We start from the raw sequence: 26570 nt of genomic DNA, 5'->3' as shown, positions 1-26570 counted from the left end.
AGTCAGGCAGGGAAACTCATTTGATCAGCTGTGTCGCTTTTGTGAGGCTGTTCTTGTGAAATATTTATTTGATCTGAACTCTCAACCCTGCTAGAGATCTAAGGACTCCACTAATAACTCACTGTAGTTTGGCTTCCAACATCCACTGGTAAAGGCTGAATTCACAGGGGTGGGGATTTGATTCTGGATGCCAGGCTGGAGAAGTGGATTGTTTTCTGCTACCAATGGTGCTGTGGGTGTCAGGAAGGTATGCGGCTAAAACGGATTAAAGGTGTTTACACACTACAGTGATAGTCTGCTGAGAAATATGATGCTAGATCCAATCAGACTGAAATGCGGGTAAGGCAGCACTTGGAATGCGGTTGCATAAGAGAACTGAGTAGAGGACAGGACCCTGTCGAACCCGCAGCAATACTCACTCGCTCCTTCATGAGCGCCAGCGCCCTTTCGGAATAGCCCATGAGCCTCATGCAGTGGTGGATCCGTCCGGGCCCTAGTCTCCCTTGTGCAATTTCAAAGCCTCGGCCAGGTCCTAACAGGATATATTCTTTGGGCACTCGCACGTTTTCAAAGAAGATCTCCCCATGGCCAGCTGCAAAGGGCGGGACAGGATGCACAGAGCTCAGCAGCGTCACTCACTGGACACATCCCCGCATGCAGGAAGTTTGAATGTCTTCCCGTTCCTCTCTTCCTGGCTCTTCCAGAGCCCATGCAGCTCTGAAATGGCCTCTCACCAGCCAGGGGCAGGCAAGTGATCTAATAACTTGGGTTCTCGTCAGGATTAACAAACGTTGAGGTTTGCTGGTTTCTTTCCAGTGTTTGATCAAAAAAAGTCAAAGTCAAGGCAGAAAGGTTGGTGGGAGGCTTTTCCCAGTTCTGTTATCAGCACTTGCCATCTCCCCCCCTCAGAGCCAGCCAATTCCTTGTTATTCCCAGCTTCCCGCACCACAGCCACTGCCTGTAATTCCGCCTGCACAGACTGTGGACAAGAAAGTGTCCAATGCTAAATGGACTGAAATACGGGGTTTGCTGTGGTTTCTCTTTGTCAAAGAGCCAGGAAACATCACTTAGAGACTCAACAGCTCATCTGTAGGGTTTTTTGACTGCAAAAATTAATGAAGTCATTACATATAATGTGATGTTAATGTCACTGGGATGTTTTAACAATGTGCTCAGGCTGTAGCAGGGAATGTAGCCCCAGGATTCCAGGGTTTGTTTTAAAAGGAGGTAGCATCGTAACACACTCCATGAATGATTGTTTCTCACACCACTGGTCTGCCTGTTTCTACTACACCTTTCACCCCCAAGTCTTACACACAGCCAGTAAACTGCACTGACGCCTTGGGAGGCAGCTGTTATTGAACTGAGGCACAAAGAAGTCATGGGATTTGCCCACTGAGAGTTAGTGGCAGAACTAGGAAGACAACCCAGGAGCCCTGACTCCCAGTCCCCTGCTCTGGATAATAGACAGCCCTGCTCGACTATGTACCAGGGACAAGGGAAGAGTGTGTGAGTGATGTAGAGAACTGGGAGTCAGGAGACCTAGGTTCTTGTCCCAGCTCTGCCACCACTCCACGTGTCCTCCGGCAAGTCGTTTCCCTGCTCTGGGCCCCGGTTCCCTGATCCACAGGACAGTAATGCCCAAGTCAGAGGATATGGACAGGCAAGGCACAGTGGGGTCCCACAGAAGCTAGGGCCAGCATATCAGAGGTGCACACAACATGTGCCCTTTCAAAACCAGAATAATTCAGTGGACAAAGCGGAGCTGTCAAGGCAGTCAGTTACAAACTGAGCTAGCTCCTTTCCTCACCTGGGGGATCTTCTTCGCCAAATACACTGAGAGGCCTGGTGACTGTTATGCCTGGAGTGTCCATGGGAACTAAGAGCATTGACTGCTGTTTGTGGCGCTGGGCTTCAGGGTCGGTCTTCCCCATAAACACACAGAGCTGGCAACGAGGATCCAGAGCCCCTGCCGGGAAAAGACACAATGAGAACTAGACTGACTGGTGCTGAAAATCTCAGGCCCAATTAATCCACATGGAAACATCACTGATTGCAGCGAAGGCACATCGGCATGAATTTGGTGCCTGTGTCTAACTTTGACTTAGCCCTTTAATAGAACAGAGCAAATCCAGCCACTTTAGCTGAAGCTAATTCAGGACGTGGTTATTTGGTTTAATAGTTTGTTTCAAGAGTTAACAGAAGAGAGGAATCATAGAATATCAGGGTTGGAAGGGACCTCAGGAGGTCGTCTAGTCCAACCCCCTGCTCAAAAGCAGGACCCATCCCCAAATAAATCATCCCAGCCAGGGCTTTGTCAAGCCTGACCTTAAAAACTTCTAAGGAAGGAGATTCCACCACCTCCCTAGGCAACACATTCCAGTGTTTCACCACCCTCCTAGTGAAAAGGGAGAGCTGGCATGAGAACTCTGGGCTCTGATAAAGGCTCTGAAGTCCTTTATCCACAATTACTGTGGAATTACCAGGCAAATTCAAGCTTTCCCACATCACCCCACCCATCCCTGTGACTCAAAGACATGGAGGGACCACCTGGAAGGGAGAAGGCTCTTCAAGGCTCATTCAGACCTTGGCCTCTCTGCTGGAACTGCCAACATAGGTGCTCATTACTTCCTACTGGGAATTGAACCGAGAACACCCGACTCATTTCACAGCCAGCAACCAGTGGATGATAACAGCTTGCAGTCACTGCTGATCCAGGTGGGATTAGAACTGGCTGCCTAGAGGTAAAAGCCTCAGTATCCCATTAGCAACCCCATGTGCCAGCCAGATGCCCTGTATTTTCTGTTTAACTCATCCAAAAAGGTGATGTTTTCCTAATGATTAACATAAAGCTGAAGACTGCAGCAAAAGCATTTCCCAGAGGGGCCCCTGAGAGGTCACAGCAGCATCTAATGCACAAATGCCTGTCACAGTCACAACTGTGCTTGAAACCGAACAGTGCTGTCTGAACTCTGCAGTCCCTGTTGGTTTAGCATATAGAAGTTCTGCTCTCCATTACTCTGGTGTAAATCCATAGTATCTCCATTCAAGACAGTGGAATTATGCTGGATTTACACTGGTGTATCTGAGATCAGAATCTGACCCTCCATAAGCGAGGGCTGAGTGCAAGTCAGGGCCCAGGGCCCTTTCAAGAACTGTTTTAGATCAGCACACTGGAGAAAAGGTCCAACAGACAGGACAGTATCACGCCACAGCAGGCAGCCATGGGAGCACATGGCCTGTGACGGAGACCGTGTGTGTATTGGAATGTACCTGAAATCCACCATTTATGCCCATTTAGAATGTAGAAACCCTTTTCTTCTATGACTGAAGATTCGATGTTGGTGGCATCAGATGAAGCAACCTAAGTAGAAACACTTTCAGTTCCGAATCTGTCAGCTCCTCTCAGCCTCGGAGGGGCTGGAGAGAAGTTTCAGACATTCTAATCAAGTGGCTCGGGAGGCGAGAAATCATTGCCTGAAGCAGGCAGAGCTCAGCACAGCACTGCTGATGCACACCAAAGGCTGGGAACCCCAGCTCAGCTGAACGACCCAGTGAGCAAACACCTCTAAAAGCAAAGCTGGGTAGTCACAAAATGGACTTCAGCACCACCAAGAGTCAAGCCTGAGCACCTGCAACTCCCCTAGAAAGAGGTGCCCAGCCCCTCTGCCAATCAGGCTCGTCAGCTGGTTGAGTCTGACAGCTAGGCAGTAGTTTAATTAAAACACTTTGTTACACTTCATAATTACCACTAACTGCCCAAGAGCACAGCTTAAGAAACATGGTGGCCAAGATTACTAGGAAGTGACTAGTGATTTTGAGTGCCTCCAACAAATACTTTAAACGAATGTGATTTTCTGAAATTGCTGAGCACCTGCCCTCTGAAAAGCAGGTCCCTTTGAAGGGCCGCAAGTTGGGCTCCCAAAATCACGAGCCACTTTTGAAAACCTTGGCCAGTGAGTATAATAACTGCCAGCACTGAGAACAGGGAGAGCCTTTGTATGGTGTGGATCAGCAAGGTTCTACTGTACTCCATTGTGTGGTTGACTGGACAGCGATACTGACCTGCGGCTCAGTCATAGCAAAGCACGAGCGTATCTTCCCATCCAACAGAGGCTGCAGCCAGCGTTCCTTCTGCTCTTCCGTCCCATATTGAACCAGCACCTCCATGTTCCCAGTGTCAGGGGCAGAGCAGTTGAATATCTGGAGGGGGGAAAGCCAAGCACCAGTCAGCACAGCAGAGGCATGTTTGTTGGGAAAGGGAGTTTGTTAGTCAACCTCAAACTGCACAGCTACTTCTGCCTGCCAAAAGCCCATTCCAAAGCATCAGGAAATTTAGACGACACAAGCTCATGCTGGTTTCAAAAGGCCAGAGCTAAGGGCAAAGATTTTACACTTGGGGTGGAAACTGCATTGCAGAGACAGGTCCCCGAGCCAGCACACAGCAGAATGCCAAGGGGGAGCAGCATGCATCTGAGGCTAGCGCACACAGTAGCCTATACAGATGATGTTTTCTTATGTTACATAGAAATATAAGTAGACCCAAAAATCTATTTCCTAAAAATGGCTTGACAATAATCAAGTGAGGCCAGGTAAAATATGAGTAAAGTGAAGTGAGCCAATTCACAGGCCAGTTAGAGATGAGTGACAGCAGAACCCCAGGTCATGTTGTAAACACAGTTTGATCTTAACTGGTTTTTACAAGTGTTTTAAATCAAATGTTAATGTTTTGAAAAATGCGCTCTCTATTTAGAGTGATTGGTTTGGCATTTACACACATTAATTGAGATGATGCTTAAAGTTAAACAGTCAGTGAGCATGTAGAAAATCTTTAATTCTAGCAACAAGGTGGATTAAATGCTCATTATTTAAGGGCCGCTATCATCATTGATTATAAAAAAGGTAGTGAGCTGGTGTCAGATAGGCGTGCCCATCCATTATCAAAGTACCCTTAGAGAAAGGGTTAAACCCATTCTTCCTGCCAGGGTCTGACCACCCTGGCGTCATCATTCCATCCTAGAATGTGAGGATCAGTGCAAGGCCTGTTGGCTTTAACTAACTATAAATAAAGTTTTTTAATTTTAATCAATCACCCATTGTGTCATTCACACTCCTCCACTCAATTAAATGATCTGTAACTGCCCCGGAGGCTCGAACCTTAAAGAATAAAACCAAGCTGAATTTTATCTTTTAAGCTACTAAGTGAGAATACACAAATCAAAGAACTGCACACTACAGAGAAGCTGGCCAAGTCCCCTTACTGGCAACCCTCCGGGGTGTGGTGTGTGCTGCAGCAAGCTCTCCCTTCAGCATCTGGGGAGATCCTGCCCTGCTGCTGCCTGAGTGCACTGGAACAGGGAAAAGGCTCCTACCCCACTCCCCAGGCAATGCAGGGCAGGGCGAAACCCTTTGTAGGAGCCTGGCTAGAACGGCTCCATGCTATACTGGAAACCCGCACATGAGGTTCCATCCAGGGCTGGGGCTGGGCTGACTAGCATAGCGCACAATAGGCCACATTCTGGCCAGCACAGGCCCTTCCCAAATAGCACAAATACACACTGCAAAAGCAGCATTAGCATTCAGATTCAAAGCAGCCAGGTGTCGGGGTAGGCGCAATCGGGAGGGGAGAGGGGAAATGTGTGCAGGGGGCACTAGCAGGGCAGGGGATAGGCCTGTAAATATTCCAGCAACAGGGGGCTAGCTAAGAATCCCTTACCCACACTGCGTGTTTCCTCTCCACCACCCCAGATGAAAAGGCTTAAAGCAAATACCTCAGGCGCAAACAGTGATGTTCCCATGAGCTCACACAAATGGGCAAACTCTTGGTTTGTGAGGCCCGCTCCATATTTCACTTCTGGATCATTCTCCACGGGTAAGAAAAGGTTCCACAATCCTTCAGACTTTGCTTTGTCCTTAAAGAATGGAACAGCATGACACTTCGGGCACAATTCTGCTCTTAGATGTAAGGGGCCAGCTCCCTGCCCATAGGGACTCCCAAGGGGCATAGATGCAAGAAGGACAACCCGAAAATGCTGGGATCTCCTGAGCAGAGCTGAGGCCTGAATCTGCCTTTCCCATTCATCAACAGACAAACACGCAAAGCTGTGAGGAAGAAACGAGCTAAAGACTCAGCTTGGTGTTGGCCTATTGAAGTCAATGGAGTTACACCAGGGGTGAATTTAGTCCAATGGGTCTATGGAAACATCACTTGCAGCCTATAAGAAGAATAAATACTAAAGATAGTACAGAGATGGCTTTGAAGTGGAGAATGATTTGGACTTGAAGGGCTTGATTCTGCCCAGTTACATCAGCATAAATCAGGAGTAAGACCTTTAAAGTCAATGGGGACATAGTGATCAGACTCTGGCCCCAAGACAAATCTCCTAATGCTGAGGCCCTCTTGTATAAAAATGAAGATCACAGTTACACTGTACTTATAGAAGTCCCTCCCTCAATCCGGCTTCCACAGCTCAAGAGATCAAACGCAGGAGACAGCTGGTGTGACATGTAATGGAAGACAGCGCCCGTTAGGTCAGGAACTGTGTCGGAACAAGGGCAGGTTAATACACACGACAGGATTTTGAGTGAGCAAGTCACTGAAATAATGCAGCCCAGACAACTGGGTCAGAAGCTGGGGCTGGCTCGTATCCACAAGGTGGGAGACACAATAGAGGGGCTACACCTACCAGAAGATGCCCAGGACAAATGTTTCTCTGAAAAATGCAGCTTTAGTCAGTCAATTTATATGATGATGCGGGCTCTGGATTTACTGCCTCTCTCCAGGACTTCATTCCCAGCCCTGTAAACTTTCCCTAGGCTCTGGGAGTCCATCTGGTTCCCCACTTAAGTCATTGCCACCCATAATAAAGATTCTGCAGTCAGAATTGAACTGATGGTGTGCAAGCCAGATGAGGCTCCAGCTCCCCCTCTCTTACTGTATTGGATCTGTGGACTGACAGGAGCAGATAAGTGATTTGATCAGGAAGTGCACAGCTCTGGCGCAGAGGCATCCTGGGCGCTGACCTTTACAGTCAATGTGCCATCTTACAGACCCATGCTTGGAGGCATTGTTACTTTAAGCAGAAGTATGACTTACCTTCAGCTCTTCTATAAGAGGATGTGGAGTCCATCTAGACTGTGAAACCTGATGATCTCTCAGAACCTGCTCAGCAGGATAGACATAGCTATCCATGAATCTCCTCAGCTTGTGGTAAAGATCCTGGGCTCTCCCAGGAAGGCCGTCAGGAGAAAGAATCAGATGAGCTTTGGAAGTGTGAGCTGGTGTGGAAGGTGCCATGGTGACATAGTTTCTCCTGGAGAATGCCCCATTCCTGGTCCAGGTACTGTAAGGTCTTGCTAAAGGTTTTGCAGCTGGACATTCTTTAAACACTCGAAATCCTTCTTTTGTAGCAAAGTCCCACGCTAAGTTGGCCATGAGCTCCGCCTGCTTTCCGCCACTTTCAGCTGCGGCTGAGCTTGCTTGACCTGCGGGAAATGAAAGTTAATAACCACCGTCTGCCTGGAGAGTCCACATGACAAAGTACAACAGCGAAGGCCCAAAACACTAGCACGCACTAGCCCTTGGCACGGGCGCTGCAGGGTTATTTTATAAGGGATATGACAACGATATCACAGTTTCTCGGATTAAACACAAAGTCTATCAGCGCCCTGGCAAGTTGCCAACAGAGTCCCTAGTAGGGTCAAGTTTGAGGAGCCCAGGTCTAGGAGGACTAAGTGCCTAGATTCAGCCCTGAATTCCCCCGTGGGTGAGTCTGCAATGAGCAAAGCAAGGGGCACATTCTACAGCGGCGGGAAGAGCTGAGCCCAGGCAGAAGGACGCACTGGGCTGCAGTGAAGGGGGGGGAAGAACACTATATAGGGCCCAGGGTGATTATGGATTCCTCTCTCAGCTTAACAGACTTGGCGGCACGTTGTTTTTAATTGCATCCATCCCTTTCCGTGGTTTCCCTGCGCCAGTGAACCAGCAAGACCACCAGCTACTGGTACGAAGCTTTTAGCATAGGCCTGGGCTTTGCTTCTGTGATCTCATGCAAACCCTCAAAAATTTCTCCTCTTGTTCACAGATCCATCATCTGCAGCAGCAGTCACCCCACTTCCCTTCCTCCAAGGCACAGCAGGTCAGGCGTACTCTGAGCTGTGTTTCCTGGTCCTCGACTCGGCACGTGCTCCACTGGTAACAGTGGGCCAGGTGCTGGGTATGGTTAATATTGCTCCCAAAGCTCTTCACAATATACGTGCAGCCTCGCTGAAAACCGGCCAGCTCTGGGGTAGAGGGCAGCAATCAGGCATATGCTAGTGCTCACCTACAGCAGCCCCGCCCAAAAACCACATCAGACTTTGCAATGCAGCAAAAAGCAACAGCTAATAAAACACACCCTTCTCTCCATCTTTGTGTTTGTTTGCAGAAACCACTGCTTTATTATAGATGGATATCTGAGCAAACACAGCCCGCTGCTTGGCATTCGAACTAGCCTCCATTCCAAAGCCTTCCAAGGTCTATGCAAGGGGAGGATTTGTTCTGTAATATTGTTGTGAACTCTCTTTGAATCATAACCTTTTGCCCCTCTCCCACACCTCACAGACATAGAGGAATTAAGTCCCCCATCACTCCTCTGAGGAAGGGTACATTTTCAGGATGGCACCCTTTGGGCCTGAAACTGAAATGCAAGTGCAAATCAGAGTATCATCATCAAGGCAAATCCCAAAGGAACACAGCCTCGCAGACTGTGCCAAATCCGAGTGTGTGCCCCTCCAATTACATTCTTTTTGCAGGCATAGGCTCTACTGGCATGGACTCTGACTATAAAAAGTGGGGGCAGTGCTCAGTCTGACTGTAAAGGTACCCCTGAGCGACTTGCCCATCATCACAAAGAGATTCGGATGCAGAGCTGGGACTTGAACCCAGGTCTCCTGATGTCCAGCTCTAAACTGCGGCCACAAGCAACCTTAGCCCTTCTAGAAAAACCTGCTACATTTGTCCTTCGATCCTGCCACACTGTGTAAGTCACTATTGCCTTCTACTGGCCAGAATTTCAGAGGGGCTCAAAATATATAGGTTTCAGAGTAACAGCCGTGTTAGTCTGTATTGGCAAAAAGAAAAGGAGGACTTGTGGCACCTTAGAGACTAACCAATTTATTAGAGCATAAGCTTTCGTGAGCTACAGCTCACTTCCTCAGATGCATATCGTGGAAACTGCAGCAGGCTTTATATATACACAGAGAATATGAAACAATACCTATTCCCACCCCACTGTCCTGCTGGTAATAGCTTATCTAAAGTGATTTCCAGCACAAATCCAGGTTTTCTCACCCTCCACCCCCCCACACAAATTCACTCTCCTGCTGGTGATAGCCCATCCAAAGTGACAACTCTTTACACAATGTGCATGACAATCAAGCTGGGCTATTTCCTGCATAAATCCAGGTTCTCACATCCCCCCCACCCCCATACACACACAAACTCACTCTCCTGCTGGTAATAGCTCATCCAAACTGACCACTCTTCAAGTTAAAATCCAAGTTAAACCAGAATATATAGTTATGATGCCCTCTAGGGGTACAATACTGCTACACAAGCTACTGTACTGACGTCTGTAATTAAAGTCGGAGATCGTTTCCCAGGCTAGTGGTTAAACACTACTACACTGGAACAGCACTGACATCTCTTCAGTGTGGTTGTGGGTGGACAGTAAGAACATAAGAATGGCCAGACTGGGTCAGACCAAAGGTCCGTCCAGCCAAGTATCTTGTCTACCGACAGTGGCCAGTGCCAGGTGCCCCAGAGGAAATGAACCTAACAGGTAATGATCCAGTGATCTCTCTCCTGCCATCCATCTCCACCCTTGACAAACAGAGGCTAGGAACACCATTCCTGTATCTGTGTTCATGTCACCCTCTAGTAGCTGCAGCATATAGAGGATAGGTAAGCCTCCATCCTAATACATGTGGCATCAATTGAACATTCAGGGGCTGGCTTGTTTCATTTTCTCACCTGTGAGCGAGCGTTTGTACACACCCTGCAAGATCGCGGCCACTCTGAAAAAGGAAAAGGCCATGTAGAAATTCCAGTTCTCGATGGGTGGAATTCCCATGTGCCCACAATACATCTGAAAATATTCCTCTGCTGTGGGAATTCCCAACTGCATTACATCACAGTCCTTCAAACCTGAAAGAGAATCCGGCATAACCATGACTAGGCAGGCGGCGTTCTCAAAGAGAGACAGACAGTTCTACGGATTCCGTTAGTTTCATGACTGGCACACATGCTCAGTGGATAAAGCTATGGCCTTTCTGCTCTCAGGTTCTAAACTCTGGTGTGTCTGAATCATAAGACCACCTATAACCAGGGACAAATTAGCTCTGGAGAGGCTCAGGACTAAGCTAAAATGAGGTGAAGTTACCCTCTGCCTCTAACAGATACTTGAATTTACATTGGCAGAAGAAGACTGACAAGTCTCTATAGGGATTTGGTCTTTAGCAAGGCAGGTAGCATGTGATTGCAATATCTTTATCCCAAACCACTCTTCTTATAAAAAGAACAAAACCACTGCCAGTTATGGTGGTTTCTACTGTATCTGAGTACAAACAGAACTAACTTCCTGCACTAATCACTAACTATTCTGAATGTGTCCTGGGCAGCTTTGAATTTCATCAGGGGCCATTTTTCCTCTGTTAATCTTCTTCCTACTTGACGCAGCAGTAAATTTCTGATCTTTCTAATCTCTGGCTTTGCAATACCACTACTGGTGTGACTCTTTTTTATAAGCCTCTAATTTCATGGAGTTTATAAATGGGACAAAAATCCTTTTGGTCTGAAGCACGGCTCACAGAATTTCAGCCCGAAAGAAAAGATCTTTGCTTCAATCCATTTTTGCAGAAAATGACTTCCAGAGTTTTAAGATGACTTTGGTTTTGATAAAGACAGAGCAACAGGGATGGGGGAAGGAGGGGGGGATCAAAACCTTTTTTATTTTAAGTGGCATTTACAATCTGCAAACCAAGGTTTTCCTCAAATCCTTCATGCTGCTGGCCCCAACACCTGTATTTTCTAGTCCCATGTTGCTTTGGGGCTAAATACAGAGACATCACATCACAAAGCAGAGTGGTGACAGTTGCTCTCTCAATGGTTCCGCAACCAGAACAATGACAGGAATACTGTGTTCACTTCTGGGCACCTTCATATTAAAAGGATACTGACAAACAGAAGGAAGTTCAAAGAACAGTAACAAAAAATGTTAGGGGGTTGGAAGGATTGAGTACTGAGAAGATTAGAAGGGCTAAATATTTTCAGCGAGGCTAAGCAATTGGACACAAGAATCAACTATACATATCTGAAGATGTTAACACCAAGGAGAGAAGAGGATTCTTTAGGGAGGTAAGAAAAGGTAGAGGTGGGAGTGATGGGATGAGACAAGAAAGGGAGCCCTTGTCTGAAGCACTGAGTCAAATTTCCAGCTGAGCACCCTTCACAATGTCCTGGCAGTTTCTAAACAATGTTTCCCAGCTCTTTATTTGTAAAACGTTCAAAATAGGAAGCAAATTGTGTGTTCCCCAGGAGGACACATTGTACCTTTCAATATATCAAAGTGAGAAGGCAGATAGTGGGCCATGCAGTTGTACGCCACATCTGAGATGGGATCTCCTAAGGTAGAAAGTTCCCAGTCGAGGACAGCAAGGACTTCTGGACCCTCTGGATGAAAAATCAGGTTATCCAGCCTGGATCAGAAAGGGGAAGGGTTTAGATAAGTCCTAAGAGAAAAAACACGCATCAGAGGGAGATGCTTTCCTGACAATCGCTTAGTTTCAGTTAAACAAGTGACCTGGAACTCTGTGCTAGCTGGGGGATCGATTCCCTATCACTAGCTCCCTTGGGAGGGCTGTGGAAGCGGAGAGCTCAGCTCTGGAAAGTGATGGACAGAAGAGGCTTATGTTGTTCAACCTTCTGGCTGGTTAACTGTGAACTGACGTGGTTTAAAAAATAAACAAGACAGTTTAGGATCTCAGATTATTAACAGAAACTATGGTACGTGCCAACTGGAAAATGACAGACTTCAGGTCAATTTCAAAATGGATTTATTGGTCACTTTAAGCCAACACTTGTCATTTGTTATTGATTCAAGATCCCAAACTGTTGTCTGCTGACTTTTTGTGTGGTGTAGAGGCTTCCAAGAGTTTGCACAGAGGTTGGCTATGATATGGGGGTGTGAAAGGCTCCTGCTGAGATGCAAAGAACGCATTCACTCCACTCCCAAATGGGAGTTTTATTGGTGAAGGAAACTGTAATGCTTCATGCCTGGATGAGTTAGTGATCTGCCATTTGGATCCATCATGCAGCATCAGAAATGCAAAGGAAGAGCCATGAGCTCCCCTAATCCAGGTCCTTGCCAGGCAAGCGAATGAGAGCTGTCTGCAAGGCTGGATGGGAACATCCAAGAGGTATAATTAGTCACAATGGGATGATATTAAGACAGGGGAGAGTCGGACGGATTAGAGTAGGATACTCTACTGGAGGGGAAAGGTAGGAGCAGATCAGTCAGGTCATTGCTGCTTATTTATTTATAGACTGCATGCCACTTCCCAGGCACTTAGAACTAGGAACGATTTATAGGGGCCAATCCTGCCCTGGCTCCCAGGGCACAGACTACATGGGAGATAACAGGTCCTTTCCAGCCCTAATTTCTACAGGTTAGAGGAGCAGCTCCTATAGTTGGATTGTAAGCTCTTTGGGGCTTTGTTCTGAGTTTGTACAGAGTCAAGCACAAGGGGTTCTGGTCCATGACTAGGGCTCCTAAGCACTACGGTAATACAAATAATAAATAACAATAATTGTTCAGCCAGTAGATTGAAGTATTACAGAGAGGTAGCTGTGTCATGCTCCAGCAGACGGCAGTGGTGCACAGATCTGCAGGCCAGCCTATCCCCTTTGACCTTTTAAAGAGACAAATGTAGTTCATGCTCCAGGCAATTTTTTTAGCTCATGATGAAAGTAGTTCTCACCAGTCAGAATTTTGACCTCCCCACCTGCATCCATCGTATTACTGAAGGGTGATCTCCTTTGTAATACTGTGGCATTAGCTCACCCGCTGCCAGACAGGCAAGGCTCCATCAGAAACACGGATCTAGGTAAACTCTCACTATTTTACACTTCACATCACAAGGTTCTTTCTCTCACTGCTAAGAGTGAGGCAGAAAACATCATCTAATCCCCAATGTTATGTCTCAATTAAGCTGAGATCAGCAATGGTGCCGCTTTGCAGTGGCTGAGTCCGAAAGAGAATCCAAACTGCTGATCCAAAAGCAAAGCTGGGACTAGAACCCAGGTGTCCTGACTTCTAGTTCCCTAAATTACTAGATTGCACTCCTCTGCACCAGAACACACACTGCTTTAATCTGCTACAAATGCACTAGGCAGAGGCAATGGGGAGCGAAATGCTGCATGGAGCTCTTGTGAGCTCTCAGAACAGAACTGCTGAACAGAGCAGAGCTTCAGCTTCCTTTTCAAATATCACTGGAGCATCGTGCTGGGGGGTTCTCGGAGATCCCCCTTTCTTCCTCCCTAGGTAACACAGAGTGCCTTGTCCAAATGGGTGCTGGCAGACAGCTAGTACCTGAAATCTCCATGCACAACTGTGGTCTTCTGGTTCCCTGGGAGATGCAATGGGAGCCACTCAATGAGTCTCTCCATGGCAGGAATAGTGTGGGTTTCTGTGGCTCGATACTGCTTCGTCCAGGTTTGAACTTGCCGTTGAACATAGTTACCTAAAGCCAAGGGAATTAAGTCTCTGGGGTATAGTTCCAAATAAAAGGAGGCCTTTGAAAATAACCACAAAAGAGCTGCATCTGGAAACAGTCTAACCACCAAAAACAAAGCCAGTCTCCGTCCAACCAGACAAACGTACACTTCTCCAAGAGAGCGTTTGGCTGCAGCCATGGGCCACAATCAGTCCCAGAATAATTGGGCAGAACTCCCAGCAGCCCAGAAGATTTGCCTGCTTCTGCTCAGGCTGCCTTTGGTCCTGTAAGTCTGGTGAAGCAGAAATAGCCGTCACCTTTTTTACACCTGGCAGCTTTAAGGGGCAGGATAGGTAGAGCATCATGTAGATTGGCTTATGATGAGATGGTCACCCAAGTCATGTTTTGTTGCTGTCTCAAGAAGGGAGTCTCCTCCTCTACTACAGGTACTCCCCTGGTTTGGGTTAAGGACCCTGTCTGGGCACTGCATCGTTTCCTGGCAGGGGATGGATTAGATATTCCAACTGGCTACAAATAACTGGGATCCTAAACAAAAACTATAATTCCAACAACGGCCAAATCCTGGCGCAGCTGCTCAGCAGGACCCCTCTGCCCCCAGAGGCGGCTCTGCGAGAGGTACTATTGAACCTCTGGGGCAGGATCTGAGGGAGCCCAGTCACGATGATAGCAAACAAATTACTGGCAGGAAGGGCCAATGGGAGGAAGTTCTGGAGACTACTTCCAAAAAACACTGACTCCTGGAGGATCTCAAGCCACTTTTCCATGCACCCTTGACTGGCCTGAGGCTCCGTCATGCTGCTGGACAGCTCCCCTTCCCCACCACTGCCCTAAGGATTTGGCCTTATGTGACCACACCCCTTTAAAAACTAACACACAGGAAGAGTATGACAGCAAATTTCCTTCTCACCATGCTTCCCATAATCCTCCAGTCCAGCCGCTTTGAGGTCTACTCTATGGATTTTACAAAGGACTTTGTTCATAGCCATGTAAGTAGCCCTCCGCTGGCCAGGGTCCAGGCCAGGAAGAGAGGGGTCCTTGTAGATGTGGCCAGTGCAGTATTCCATCAGATAGAATGGGGTGCCAATGACACTAGAATGACAGAATTGAAACAACTGTATTTCAGTGACAGGCCTCAGAGATGAGTGGAATATTCCTGCATCTATTGCATCAGTGTATAGAAGTTATTGCCAAGTCTGAACATGCTCTAATTCTCGGATTTGTTCTGTGCAGAGCACAGTGTTTATGCCTAACGAACAAAAATCAGAATAGTTATAATAAATAACGACAGAACTCAGTTAACCATTAGAACCATCTGATGTAAATATCACTACAAAACAAAAGTGCAATTAAGGTTAGAAACGTGATTATGTAAAAATAATGCCTCTCTCAACAGAGGGACTGACTTTAGGATCAGAAGCAAGTTTGTGCTACTGTTTACACCTATTAGTCTTGCAAAATCAGCACAGCAATGGGAGAGGGAGACGGATTCTATTCCTTTTTATGCAAGAGCCTGTAAGAATTGTTAACCAAAGTTCCAGTTGCAGAATCTTTGTTGATCATTATGATGATGCAAAAGCCAGAAAGAACTCAGCTTTAGCTCTCCAGGCGAGTATGCAGGTCTGGCAGGTAGAAAAATCATCTTGTTACTTGGAACCTGAGCATATATGATCTGGAACCACACAGGGAGTGCCATTCTGCCATTTTTGCAGTCTCTTTTCAGAGCGTAAGAGCGATTTTAATTAATTGCAAAAATAAAATACTCAAGACACACCCAAAACAAGCTGAATAATAATATGTTATGGTGCTTTGCACTTCTATAACCTCTTTCATCTGGAGAATTCAAAGTGCTTCACAATAATTATTAGTTAAGCCACAAAAGCCCTTTGTGAGGTAAGGACAAGGGATACATAGGTGAAGCATCATCCACCACTGAATTACAGCAACTTCCAGGGCAGATCATGGCAGCTGTTTAACAGCACCTAGCAATGCTATAGAATAGAGTGGGAAACAAAATTCATATACCCAACTGGCAGGCAGAATGGAATTATCTGAGTGGAAACTGGGTCAGAACACCTAATTAACACCACTATTTTTGCAAGAAGTGCGAGGGGATCATTAGAGGCCAGAAACAGGCAGGACCATCCAAAACACAAATGCCCAATATTTCAACATATCTGCAGTAAGACATTCTCCACTGGCCACACAAACCGTGCCTTTTACCTGTCTCCTCCACAAACCGCCAAGACAGGGGTCCTTCCTCCTGTGTTGGTTTCAACACTTCTTCACAGGTCTGACACGGTCACTGAAGTTACTGCACCTTTGCTGTTTCTTTCCACATGAACAGTTCTATCTATCTAACAAGGTTTTTCTACAGCTTCTGTCACCTTTGAGTCTGACAGCTGCCTCCTCCTCTGCTCTGCTATAAACTGGGAGTGGAAGTGTCTAACAACTGTCACTTACTTTTGATGTAAATTGGAAAAAAAAAATTACCTTGAATCTTCACAGAGTGAGAGCACTTTAGGAACAGGAACTCCGGCCTCAGCAAGAGCCTTCAGTACCCTGCCAGGACAAGCAACCCAGAGAGACTTTGTCAGGAGAGAAAGAATTGATCATTTTTTGCCTGCCGTATTGGTGGTGTTAAAAAAGGTGCTGTTCTTGATCTTTAAAATACGATCGTAACATGCTTGATCAGTGGTTCTCCCTTTTGTACTGGTGACCCCTTTCACACAGCAAGCCTGAGTACAACTCCCCCCTTATTAATTAAAACACTATTTTTATATTTATCACTATTAAATGCTGGAGGTGAAGCGAGGCTTGGGGGTAGAGGCTTTCAGCTCACGACCCCCCACATAATAACCTCGTGACCCCCTGAGGGGTCACGACCCCCAGTTTGAGAACCCTGGTGCTAGATGGACATATAGAAATGGAATCATGCTATTAATGTAATATTTAGCATTCATCCCCACTTTATTACTGGCTTACATGTATACAACACCTTTTACCTAGCAGGATCTCAAAACACTTTAACATACACACAGAGAGGAATCACTTCCTCCACCACTGAAATGCAGCCACCTCTGGGGTGGAGCATAACTATTTAAAAGCACACAACATTACCAAAACAATATTTTACAATCCCCTGTCTAAATTGTGAAGTGTATCTATGTGCCACTGCCCCTCTGCTGGACAGAATGTCAGACTTGCCAAGTATGTCACCCTTTCGAGGCCAGAGGCTATACGTCTTAATCCTACTATGGCTACAGGCGATTCTCCTTCACATCAAGTAGGGGTGGGGCGAGACCTGTGGTCTATTCCCGATGAGGACTGTGAAATCTAGACATCCACAGAATCATCATAAAGTGGAGGCACCTTGTGTCCTACTGAAGCTGCAGGGTGAGTTTAACCAGACAGTCTACTTCCAACAAGAGTAATTACATTCTAAGTCAAAGAGGCTACCACCCCACAATGCTTGCAGTGTGCACTCTCAGAGCGCGAATTAGCAGGAGCTCAGTTTTATGCATCATCGTAAAGGAGGCACCACCCGCAGCACAGTGCCTTGTAATGCCATGCCGATTCACTGGGGCAGTATTAACGCAGACTGAACCTCTTGAATCACACGTAGCACTTCCTTAAATGTGCTAAGAGGAATATGCCTGTCACATACACTACAAAAAAGGATCTCTTTCCTTCATGTGTCCTAAGCCTGCCAGTTTCCTACTGACAGCTACTCTCGTGGAGCAGGGCTTGGAATAGAAAAGGTGAGACTGGAAAACAGCACTGTCTACAGGATGTGCACATTTGGAATTGTGTTACAATAATCAGAGAGCACCTATGTTGGCCAGCCAGAACTGGGAACGATTCTGTAGCACACTGTGCCTTTTCACCTGTACTCTCTCTCCACAGCATGAGCAGATGGAAGTAGGCTGCCAGGAGGTTTCTTCCTGAGGACTAAGTTACGATCCCCAAGCTTGATATAGTAAGTGGGGTTAGATTGTCCATGACTGAACTGTCGTAATATCAGAGGACCTGAAAGTTTGAAAAGGAATGATCAATGAAAAGTACAGGAACTGAAATTATTTCTCATCTCTTTCCCATGTTTTATTTTACTCTAAAATGGACAGAGCTAAAGACTGTAATTTGCATCAGCAGAAGACTGAGCACTGCCCCATTGTTATGGAATCAGTATGGGGCCCTATTGAGTGACAGTGGTCACTCTTGGATGGCAGAGGGCCAGAAATCTGCTTGACTTTTGCTCTGTATTTTTTGCCCAGCGCTCCTCCCCAGCTCCTCCCATCAGGAAGTTCTAAGCACAGGTTGTTTCCCAGAGCAAGGGAAAGGAGCTATTATTCTGCATTAATAAGAGCTGAACACTGCAAAGTGTAGAGCTCGCTACAATCGTTTGGGCCTTTGTCACTGAAGACTAGATCACTGCAATAAGTTCTGAATGTGGGGGGAACATCTGAAGACCATTTGGAAACTGCAGCTAGTACAGAACGCAGCAGTTTGCTTGAGGCTTAAAGCCCTCTGCCTTGGACTATCTTAAGGTTTTAAAAATACTGCTTTTTAAGCTCCAAACCAATACAGAGCTTTAAAAAAGTGTCAGGTGTGGTTCAGACACGCAAATGCTAGGATTCTGGATTTCTGTAAATGGGTCCTCCAAGCCCTACTCAAAAGGATAATTGTCAAGCAGCAGAAATTCAACATATAAAGTTTTTCAAGCCAAATGTCAAAAGAAATATTTTCATTATTTGTTTTTAAATATAAAGGTGGGTTTTGTAGAAATTTAGTTAAATATTACCCATGCAATGCTTGCCACCCAAAAGTTGCACAACTGTGCTAGTGCAAGAAAACCCAGAAATGAAACTGACTAGAAACCAACGTTAACTGATCTATTTTCATTGTCCAAGCAGAAGGAAGTATGCAAGTAAACAAATAGCATGAATAATGAAAAGGAAACTAGATCTGTTGAATTCTCTCTCTTTAAATAATCTTAGTAGTTATTAATAGTCCAGATATGGTACTTTCTTGTATTGAAACATGACTTTGAATCTGACATTGTTGCTTTAAAACTTGACCTAATCCAATACTTTAATTTCTAGACTTTTTAGACGATGAGGTGTTTACATTGTGGTCCTAAATGGCTATGTAATACCTGTGTGCCTGAGGCAGCAGCTGGAATCTCCTGGCAGAGAAGCGACCTCCTGCCAGGGAGCATCATTCACTGGCTTTTACCAATTTTACAAGTGTTGGAGAAGAACCACTATAAACAACAAATGCCTTTTAAGAAAGATGCAATGTCTAGAAGCTTTTGGTCAGGGAGCACAATGCTACACAATACAGATACTCACTGTATAGGCAGATGCATGGGCATAGAATTCAGCATAGTCACAGAGTAGGTTTTCCTCTAACTATCCAGGTAAATACCAATAACAATGTTTTAAACAGTCTAGCATTTCACAAAGAGCTTGGAAAGGTACCTAAACAATGAGAGTGGCTTTGCAGTAGTTGATACTATTAATATTTTTAAAAGTCTTTTTGTCTTATGCTGGAAAGAGCCAACAGACCCAGAATATGTGACCTTTAAAGTTGTAAAGTATAAAAGAGCTAAAATACCGGTTGTCTGGCCACCTAGGACCTCTTCCAGGTACTTCTGTAGGGGACCTTTTGGAATTTCCATTGTTGGTCTCACTAAGCGAGTCTGTGGAACAAATCCTCGCAAAGGGAAGCCCAAGTAGGTTTCTAACTCTTTGAGAGCTGCTTCTGGGTCATCAACCTGATACCGGCGAGAAAAAGTTGTATGATAAATAGCTAATTAGATTCTGATCTCTTGGCAAAGACAGGGCTCTGCATCCTTGTGACTGCTCTGTAGCATCTACTATGACATTATACCAAAGGTAGCACCAACACTGCCTTCCCTCTCCTGATCTAAGCAGCTACATTTTGCCTGGTTTCTGTCCAAGGGGAAAGCGAAGCAATTCCAATGGGGAGAGGATGATCATATTGCAAGCACAAGCTGCGATCACAGTGGGACAGGCAGAGGGAGGTCAGAACTCAGTCCATCAAGGAGTCCCATCCTTACCCTTCCACCTCCTCACCATCGTTTGGAAGTTAGCCAACCCCAGGTGACATGTACATGAGGTTTATCTAGCTTCCACAGGGCTAGTTAATGAAGCCTCACAATCCCATGTTTGGCAGGTGTCATTACTGCTGTTTAACAGATGGAGAACCGAGGTGCACAGGGAGGGAGGAGTGACTTGCCCAAGGCCCACAGGGAGTTGGTGGCAGAGCTGGACATGGAACCCTGCAATCTTGGCATCCACAGTTACCCCTGCATTAACCCTGTGGTTATTTGGCTTACTGGTGTCATGCAGGACAATGGACATGTTCAATGCGTGAAGCATGGCAATCTGTATCGAATGCCACTGTGTGAAAATATTAAACACATTCATGTCAAATGCAGAATTTGGATTTAGAAACCAAACCAAAATATTTAAGACAATAAATGTTCTACCAACAACTGTCCCTATGCACCCCGAGGGTGCTGCTTTGTACCTTCACTGTGTTAATGCCAAGCTGAGCGGCTGCTTTCAAGTTCTGCCCAATATCATCAAGGAAGATGGATTCCTTTGGCTGAACACCCAAGCGCTCCAAGCATAATGTATAGATACGAGGGTCTGGTTTGCATATCCCTTCCCGGCAAGATTCAATTACCTATGACAACATACGATCAAGACAGGTATGCACAAGGCCACTGTAATTCTCGTTCATGAATATCAGGACAGTTCTGGACATGGAGGACACAAGTATGAATGAGCGTGTGACTAACATGCAGTGCAATAAATGAAACAAAGGACCACAAGACTGCTGCACAAACCTAAACAGTGGTAGAGCGGGACTGGTAGAGAGGCTATGACCTAATCTGATGAATCATTGTTCTGCAGACATATTGCCTCAGCTATGATCTTGTCAGATCAACCAAGCTAAGCAGGGTCAAGTCAGTACTTGGATGGGAGGCCTTCAGGGAATCCTCATGGTGCAGGTGACTCCATAGGTGGCACTCTTTCCCTAGTCAGTACTACACCAATCCTTTGATCTTGTGCTAAAGGCGGGTGGAACTCCTGGAAGTGTCATCTTGCAGCTGAAATGCAAAACTGCGGTCTTGACTGTTATGCTCATCAGCCATCCCTACTCAATTTTCACAATAGTAAAGATGTTAACCCCAATGTCCTGTCCAAATTCCAATTTTGGGAAGTACATACTGTCTCCATAAATACTGCACTTACCACGGGATACAATATTAGCTTAGAAACCACATTGATGGGCACTTTAAAATGAAAAATATCTAAAATACAGACATTTTCCTTAATTTCCTGTCCTAAATTATTGCGTAATATTGCTGTGCATTGTTAAACAGCAACCACATTCCAGGGGGGATGACATTTCACTGCTAGGCGTGTCCTATATACATATATATATATATACAGGGTATGTAGCTATAAAAACGCTTTGAGAATGCTTTGAGATGAAAGATGCCTTTATTATAATAATAATATATTATCTTAATAGATACTGATTTTTCTAGTAAAACACATACAAGGAAAGGTGAACAGAAAATGATCCAACATCCAGATGTTAACAGGATGACTTTAAACAGCCATAACTTTTAAAAACATAGATCTGATTTTCTTCATGTATGAATTGTCTTTCCTTCCTCAGTGAGGGCTATAAAACAAGCCTAAGTTATGAGTGAACTTCTGGAGTTCTGTCAGTGCAAAAATGTGAGTTGGCATATATAGGAAAAGTGTATTGTTAAAAAAAAAAAGATTTAAAAAAAGAAATTCCTTCCTTACAAAACATCCTAGTGGACTGAAATCCACAGAATTGTACAGTTTTGATTTCCTTTTCCCTCTGCTATTTGCTTCAGTGTTGCGTGTCACTCAGCCAGGCCTGTGACACTATATTTACATGTTTATGAAGTCAGTTTCACAGTCTGGGTCTCCTCATATACTGTAGTTGGGATTCAACACATACATAGAAAGAATTCTACTCATGGTAGATTTTGTGAAATCGTGTAAAATAAAACTTAAATTGTGTCCAGACTATAAACTGATATGGTCTCTAAATCTAGGTGCAGCAATGACTGTTCCCACACTTAATATGCAAAACGAATTGACACCTGGTGACTAAAGCAAATGCAAGGAAACTGGGAGTATAGTTTCCTGTATAGTTTCGAACGTGCTGAAAACTCAGCCAGATTTAAAATAACTGATCAGCAAAAAAGAATTATTATTAACTTATGTTTAAAAAGAAAAGCCCCAAAGTAAATATACATTGTACCTATCTATGAAGTGAACATGTACACAACTGGCTATCTGAGAGTTGAAGATGAAGCTATTGTGTCTGGAGCATTCAATGACGGAAGATTCCACTGAGCAGTAGAGGAAAGGTTAATCATTTCATATAGAACAGACTTAAAGTCTGAACATCAAAGGTTTCAGACTTCACAATGCTGTCCACATTCCTTGCTCACGCTTAGCATCTGTGTTCATATACAGCACAGGAGAGAGAACATTCACTGAAGACAGCCAAAATACTTTACTTTAAAATCCATCCCTCTTGATAAGTCCATGGCAGAGCGAAAAGCTCCCCCGACTAGATTTAAGCTTAGATTCTAGAGCATGAGATGGCAGCATTCCAAAAATAAATTAAATAAATAAATATAAATAAATAGCTTGCTGAATCAGCACCAGCTTGCCTCGTTCAACCTCTGATAAGACCAAAAGCTTGCCCCTGTGTCCCTGGCCAAAATTTCCATTCCTCTCTCCAACTGTTGAGATGGCTGTCTACCTGGCTGCTGTCCACCTCCCCAGATATGACAGCATTTCAGGGGCTGTCTGTATGCAGTGTGTGAAGTACTCTCTGGGACCCTTTGAGATGAACAGAGCTTTGGAACTGTTAGAGCATTCCATCTTCTAAGCCTTTTACAGGCATTATTAGATATGTAATACACTAGCTAATTGTGAGCCTCTTTGTAATGAATCCACTAAATGCACAGGTGGCTGGAGCTCACTCTAACCCTTGCTATGGGCTAGTCACTAGAAGGAGATGCAGCTGAAGACACACCATGTGTTACACTAACACATTATATTACTGTTCTACTATCTTTAATTTGGACCTGCACTTAGAGAATTCTGCTCAGTGCTTTTTATAAATCTAGCTACATAAATGCATTTTTTAATCTGTTCAGGCTTACCACATCAAACTGGTTTCGGTCTAGGGGCAAAAAGCTCACCCCACTGTGAAGGTAGAAGTTGTTGCTTAGAACAGCTGTCTTAAGACCTTCTGCCCGGATACACTCTAATGCTTCAGTCATAATGGGGAGCTGTTTTGACATCTGACTACTGGTTAGGTCAGAGAGAAAGGAGTCCACTGGAACAGAGAAGTTTGCCTAAGAAACAAGAGAAACCCCAACAATGATCAGCAGCAGCAAATGGAAGAAAATGTGAAACTTTGTGCATAGCCTGAGACTGGCTGATCATTTTAACTTATTGCCCCACTTTCTCCTGTAACAGAAGGCAGTCAGTCTAGCTCTCCAGCTAAACTGCTCAAACACAATAAATAAAAGTTCCTTAGGTTACTAATTCTACGAAGGAAGGAAATGAAGAGTTGAGTGTTAAAGAGATGACCCTGGGGAAGAGAAACAACTAGAGACCCTTATTTATTTATATTGCGCTTCCACCATAGCATCAGGGCGGATCACAAATAAAGCCATTCATTACAACTCAGCAATCAGAAAAAGAGCCTTCCTTTTAGACTGATCTGTTTGACAAAAGCTTGGTTGAAAAGCTGAACCTTGCTCCACTACAGACGGAGTATGTTAGCTTCTGGAGCATGGTGCAAGTTCCACTGAAGCTACAGACGCTCCACCAAGAAAGTTGCTTCTAGCCATTAAGAACGTCCCCCTAGGCACTATCAGCAAAAGTCAGTCTCTGCCACCTGGATGATGCCTAAGGAAGGAGGTGATCTTTTTGCTGAGGAGCCTCTACTTCTCTTCTCTCCCTGCTGACCCTTCATCAGAGGCGGATATCACACATCTACAATAGCTCTCATGGCACTGGAAGTGGAAAAACTAAGAAAAAAAGCTATGACACAAGGAAGGCAGAAGGGAGGGGACCAGGTTAAGGCAGCCTCTGCTAAAGTAACAGAATAATGACAGCAGTGTAAAAATCTAGATAGACAGATAGAGTGGACAGCTATGTCTCTTAAATGCATGAGAAGATGCTATCGGAAAGTGCATTGTGGACAGAAAAGTCCACACCTGCCCCAGCGCTATATATGAAGCAGCAGTGGAAGCAGTAACAGAACCTTCTACAGACAGGACTCTTTTAAAAATTATCTTTTGTTAGCTCTATGCTTTCTATACAGTTTAATGGATCTGCACAAAACCCCATTCTCCTGTGAGGAATCAGCGAGAATCAAGCAGGAAAGCTGGGAGCTTGGCTTACAATCTCAGAGCACTGCTGTCCAAATTCGTGCAAGAACTCCACTGATGTCAGCTCCCCTCTCATGTACCTCAGCCAGGGCCTGTTCTCCCCTCCAGATATTAAGGCTTGTTTGATTGTGCCACGTGGAATACGATTCCGCACCTCCCATTCTAAATAAAGGAAGGTAGCAGAGTGAGGAGACAGCACTTATAACATTGTCAGGAGTGGGAAAGCCCTAATGGATAAGGCTGTGATTCCGTCACAGAGGTTGCGGAAGTCACAGATTCCGTGACCTCAGGCTGGTCCTGGGGAACGCCGGAGCAGCGGTCCCGGGGCCAGCTGCACCAGCCACTGCGCAGGTGGCGCCAGGCAGCTGGCCCGGCAAGTGCCCGAGCAGCGGGTGCCTGGGAGTAGTTAGCGCCCGTGGCCAATGCAGGGGCTAGCCATCAGAAGCAGTGGCGCCCTGGGGCCCCAGGAGCTGTTAAGTTTTACTCAGAGGTATTTATATACTAAAGGTCATGGACAGGTCATGGGCCGTCAATTTTCATTTATTTCCTGTGACCTGTCCATGACTTTTACTAAAAATACCAGTGACTAAATCTTAGCCTTACTAATGGAACTGAAATCCCTCAAGACTAGTTGGCATTACTATAAAGTCTAGCACAGAAAAGGCAATATTAGCATTCATGAAAGGTGCTGAACTGACAACCCGGGTGTCTGATGTCCTCTATGCACCCATAGAAGAGATACAGTAACAGTTTCCCCCAAGCCATCCTGCCAATGTGCCTCAATCCTGTACTAGAGGGTAAAAGGATTAGTTCATTTTCATAGAGTAGTCGGAAGCACTACAGGACAGTTTAATCCTCACACCCCCCCCAACCCTTGACCTCCCACCTGCAAATGCCAACAAGATTGCCAACTATGTCAACTTTAATAGTTTTGATGATGTGTATGAGTGTTCACTGGGAATTGGAACCACCACCATCATGTCATGTAAGTCCCCAAAGAGGAAGTAAAGTTGACCATCACTGTATTGGAAACACCAATAAGAGTTATAAATAAATGTGAAATATACTTATATTAAATGCACGAAAAGGTCACTAGTCAGCTACTCCAGTCAACATGTCCAGTCAAAAATACTCACCTACAGCCATCCGGTAAGGGGAAGGGAGAAGAACTCCCCCCATGTCAAAGATTACAGCTTTATAGAGACTTGATCCTGAATGCCTCCACTGTACCAAACTTGGAGGTTTGTATCGTACATGCTTTAGGATTCCTGATGTTCTGGCACATTGGAAATAAGAGGCTTGGATAAACCTCCTAAGGCCCATTCTGCAAAACTCTGTGTGGGGAAGGGAATGTTTTAGAGACATATATTTAGGGTTCTCTGGCTTCTTCTTCAGATTATAAGTAGTTGCACTGAGCTCTTTGTATAACACCACTTACACTTTGGACTGAGTTCAAGCGTAGTATCAATTTTATTAGTATCACAGTTTTATTACGCACTGTTCTAAGGTGCCCATCACAACACTATTTGAGCACGTGTAACATACAGGCTCCGGACAGGTGATCATGTTGCCCTCCAGCTGCTGGTCCATGGGAAAGATAAGGGAGACAGTGTGCAGGAAACTCACCCAAGCAGGTGGCCCCGTGTCAACGTGATACAGCAACTTCGCACGGCAGCTGACACAATTACACAATTTCCCCTCTACTGTGCCGTCCCAGAGCCCACAAACCCTTGTTCATGCTGCTCAATTCTACCCTCACCACACCTGAGCCCGAGGAGGAAATTTACCTGGGGCACCATCCCTAAGCAAGGCCCCACTCCATTCCCCCCAAGTCCCTTCCCCACCTTGCACCCAGCCTCCCCCGACAAAGCCCAGCCGTGTCCCCCCAAGGCCCACCCCCCTGTGCCCCCAGCCTCCCCCCAAGGTCCACCCCCCTGTGCCCCCCACAAAGCCCAGCTGTGTCCCCCCAAGGCCCCCCCTGTGACCCCCACAAAGCCCAGCCGTGTCCCCCCAAGGCCCCCCCTGTGCCCCCCACAAAGCCCAGCCTCCCCAGACCCATCTCCAGCCCGCCCACCTCCGCCTCTAGGCCCCAGGGGAGTTAGTACCACAACGGCTGGTGACCTCTGACCTTCAGCGAAACGAGGCTGCGGCCCCAGCGGGGGGGAGCCCTCTCCTAGCAACAACACCCGTCGGTATAGGGCATTGAATCTCACGTGACCAGGGCCCCCTGCGCAGCGCCTGCGTGACCCCGGCGGGTCAGAGGGCAAAGGTCTCGGGGGCGGAAGCGAGCGGCTCACAATCCCCG

General features: G+C 45.8%; 1 protein-coding gene across 7 annotated transcripts in view; it reads right to left on the bottom strand.

The window, feature by feature from the left end:
• The window catches only part of ACAD10 (acyl-CoA dehydrogenase family member 10), a 29653-nt gene extending 3133 nt beyond the window's left edge, over window positions 1–26520 (bottom strand). The window contains exons 1-19 of one of the 7 annotated variants that reach the window (XM_084649054.1): window positions 26371–26473; window positions 25704–25846; window positions 25402–25599; window positions 24279–24427; window positions 23027–23221; window positions 20326–20484; window positions 19387–19546; window positions 17658–17799; window positions 16264–16332; window positions 14681–14862; window positions 13629–13779; window positions 11591–11736; window positions 10013–10186; window positions 7097–7485; window positions 5772–5912; window positions 4066–4203; window positions 3274–3364; window positions 1811–1969; window positions 420–592 (exon numbers count right to left, since the gene is read on the bottom strand). In XM_084649054.1, coding sequence (XP_084505180.1) covers window positions 420–592; window positions 1811–1969; window positions 3274–3364; window positions 4066–4203; window positions 5772–5912; window positions 7097–7485; window positions 10013–10186; window positions 11591–11736; window positions 13629–13779; window positions 14681–14862; window positions 16264–16332; window positions 17658–17799; window positions 19387–19546; window positions 20326–20484; window positions 23027–23221; window positions 24279–24427; window positions 25402–25588 — 2805 coding nt within the window. In that variant the 5' untranslated portion in view covers window positions 25589–25599; window positions 25704–25846; window positions 26371–26473. Of the gene's footprint in view, window positions 1–419; window positions 593–1810; window positions 1970–3273; window positions 3365–4065; window positions 4204–5771; window positions 5913–7096; window positions 7486–10012; window positions 10187–11590; window positions 11737–13628; window positions 13780–14680; window positions 14863–16263; window positions 16333–17657; window positions 17800–19386; window positions 19547–20325; window positions 20485–23026; window positions 23222–24278; window positions 24428–25401; window positions 25600–25703; window positions 25847–26370 lie in introns of all 7 variants that reach the window. The other 6 variants (XM_084649055.1, XM_084649056.1, XM_084649052.1 and 3 more) reach the window with 6 other exon arrangements.
• Window positions 26521–26570: the final 50 nt, after the last annotated feature.

This window comes from Lepidochelys olivacea, assembly GCF_965140295.1.
Source record: "Lepidochelys olivacea isolate rLepOli2 genome assembly, chromosome: 15".
In the NCBI taxonomy this organism is placed as follows: domain Eukaryota; kingdom Metazoa; phylum Chordata; order Testudines; family Cheloniidae; genus Lepidochelys; species Lepidochelys olivacea.
Note: the sequence above shows the minus strand (reverse complement) of the source record. Positions and strands in the feature narration are given on the sequence as shown.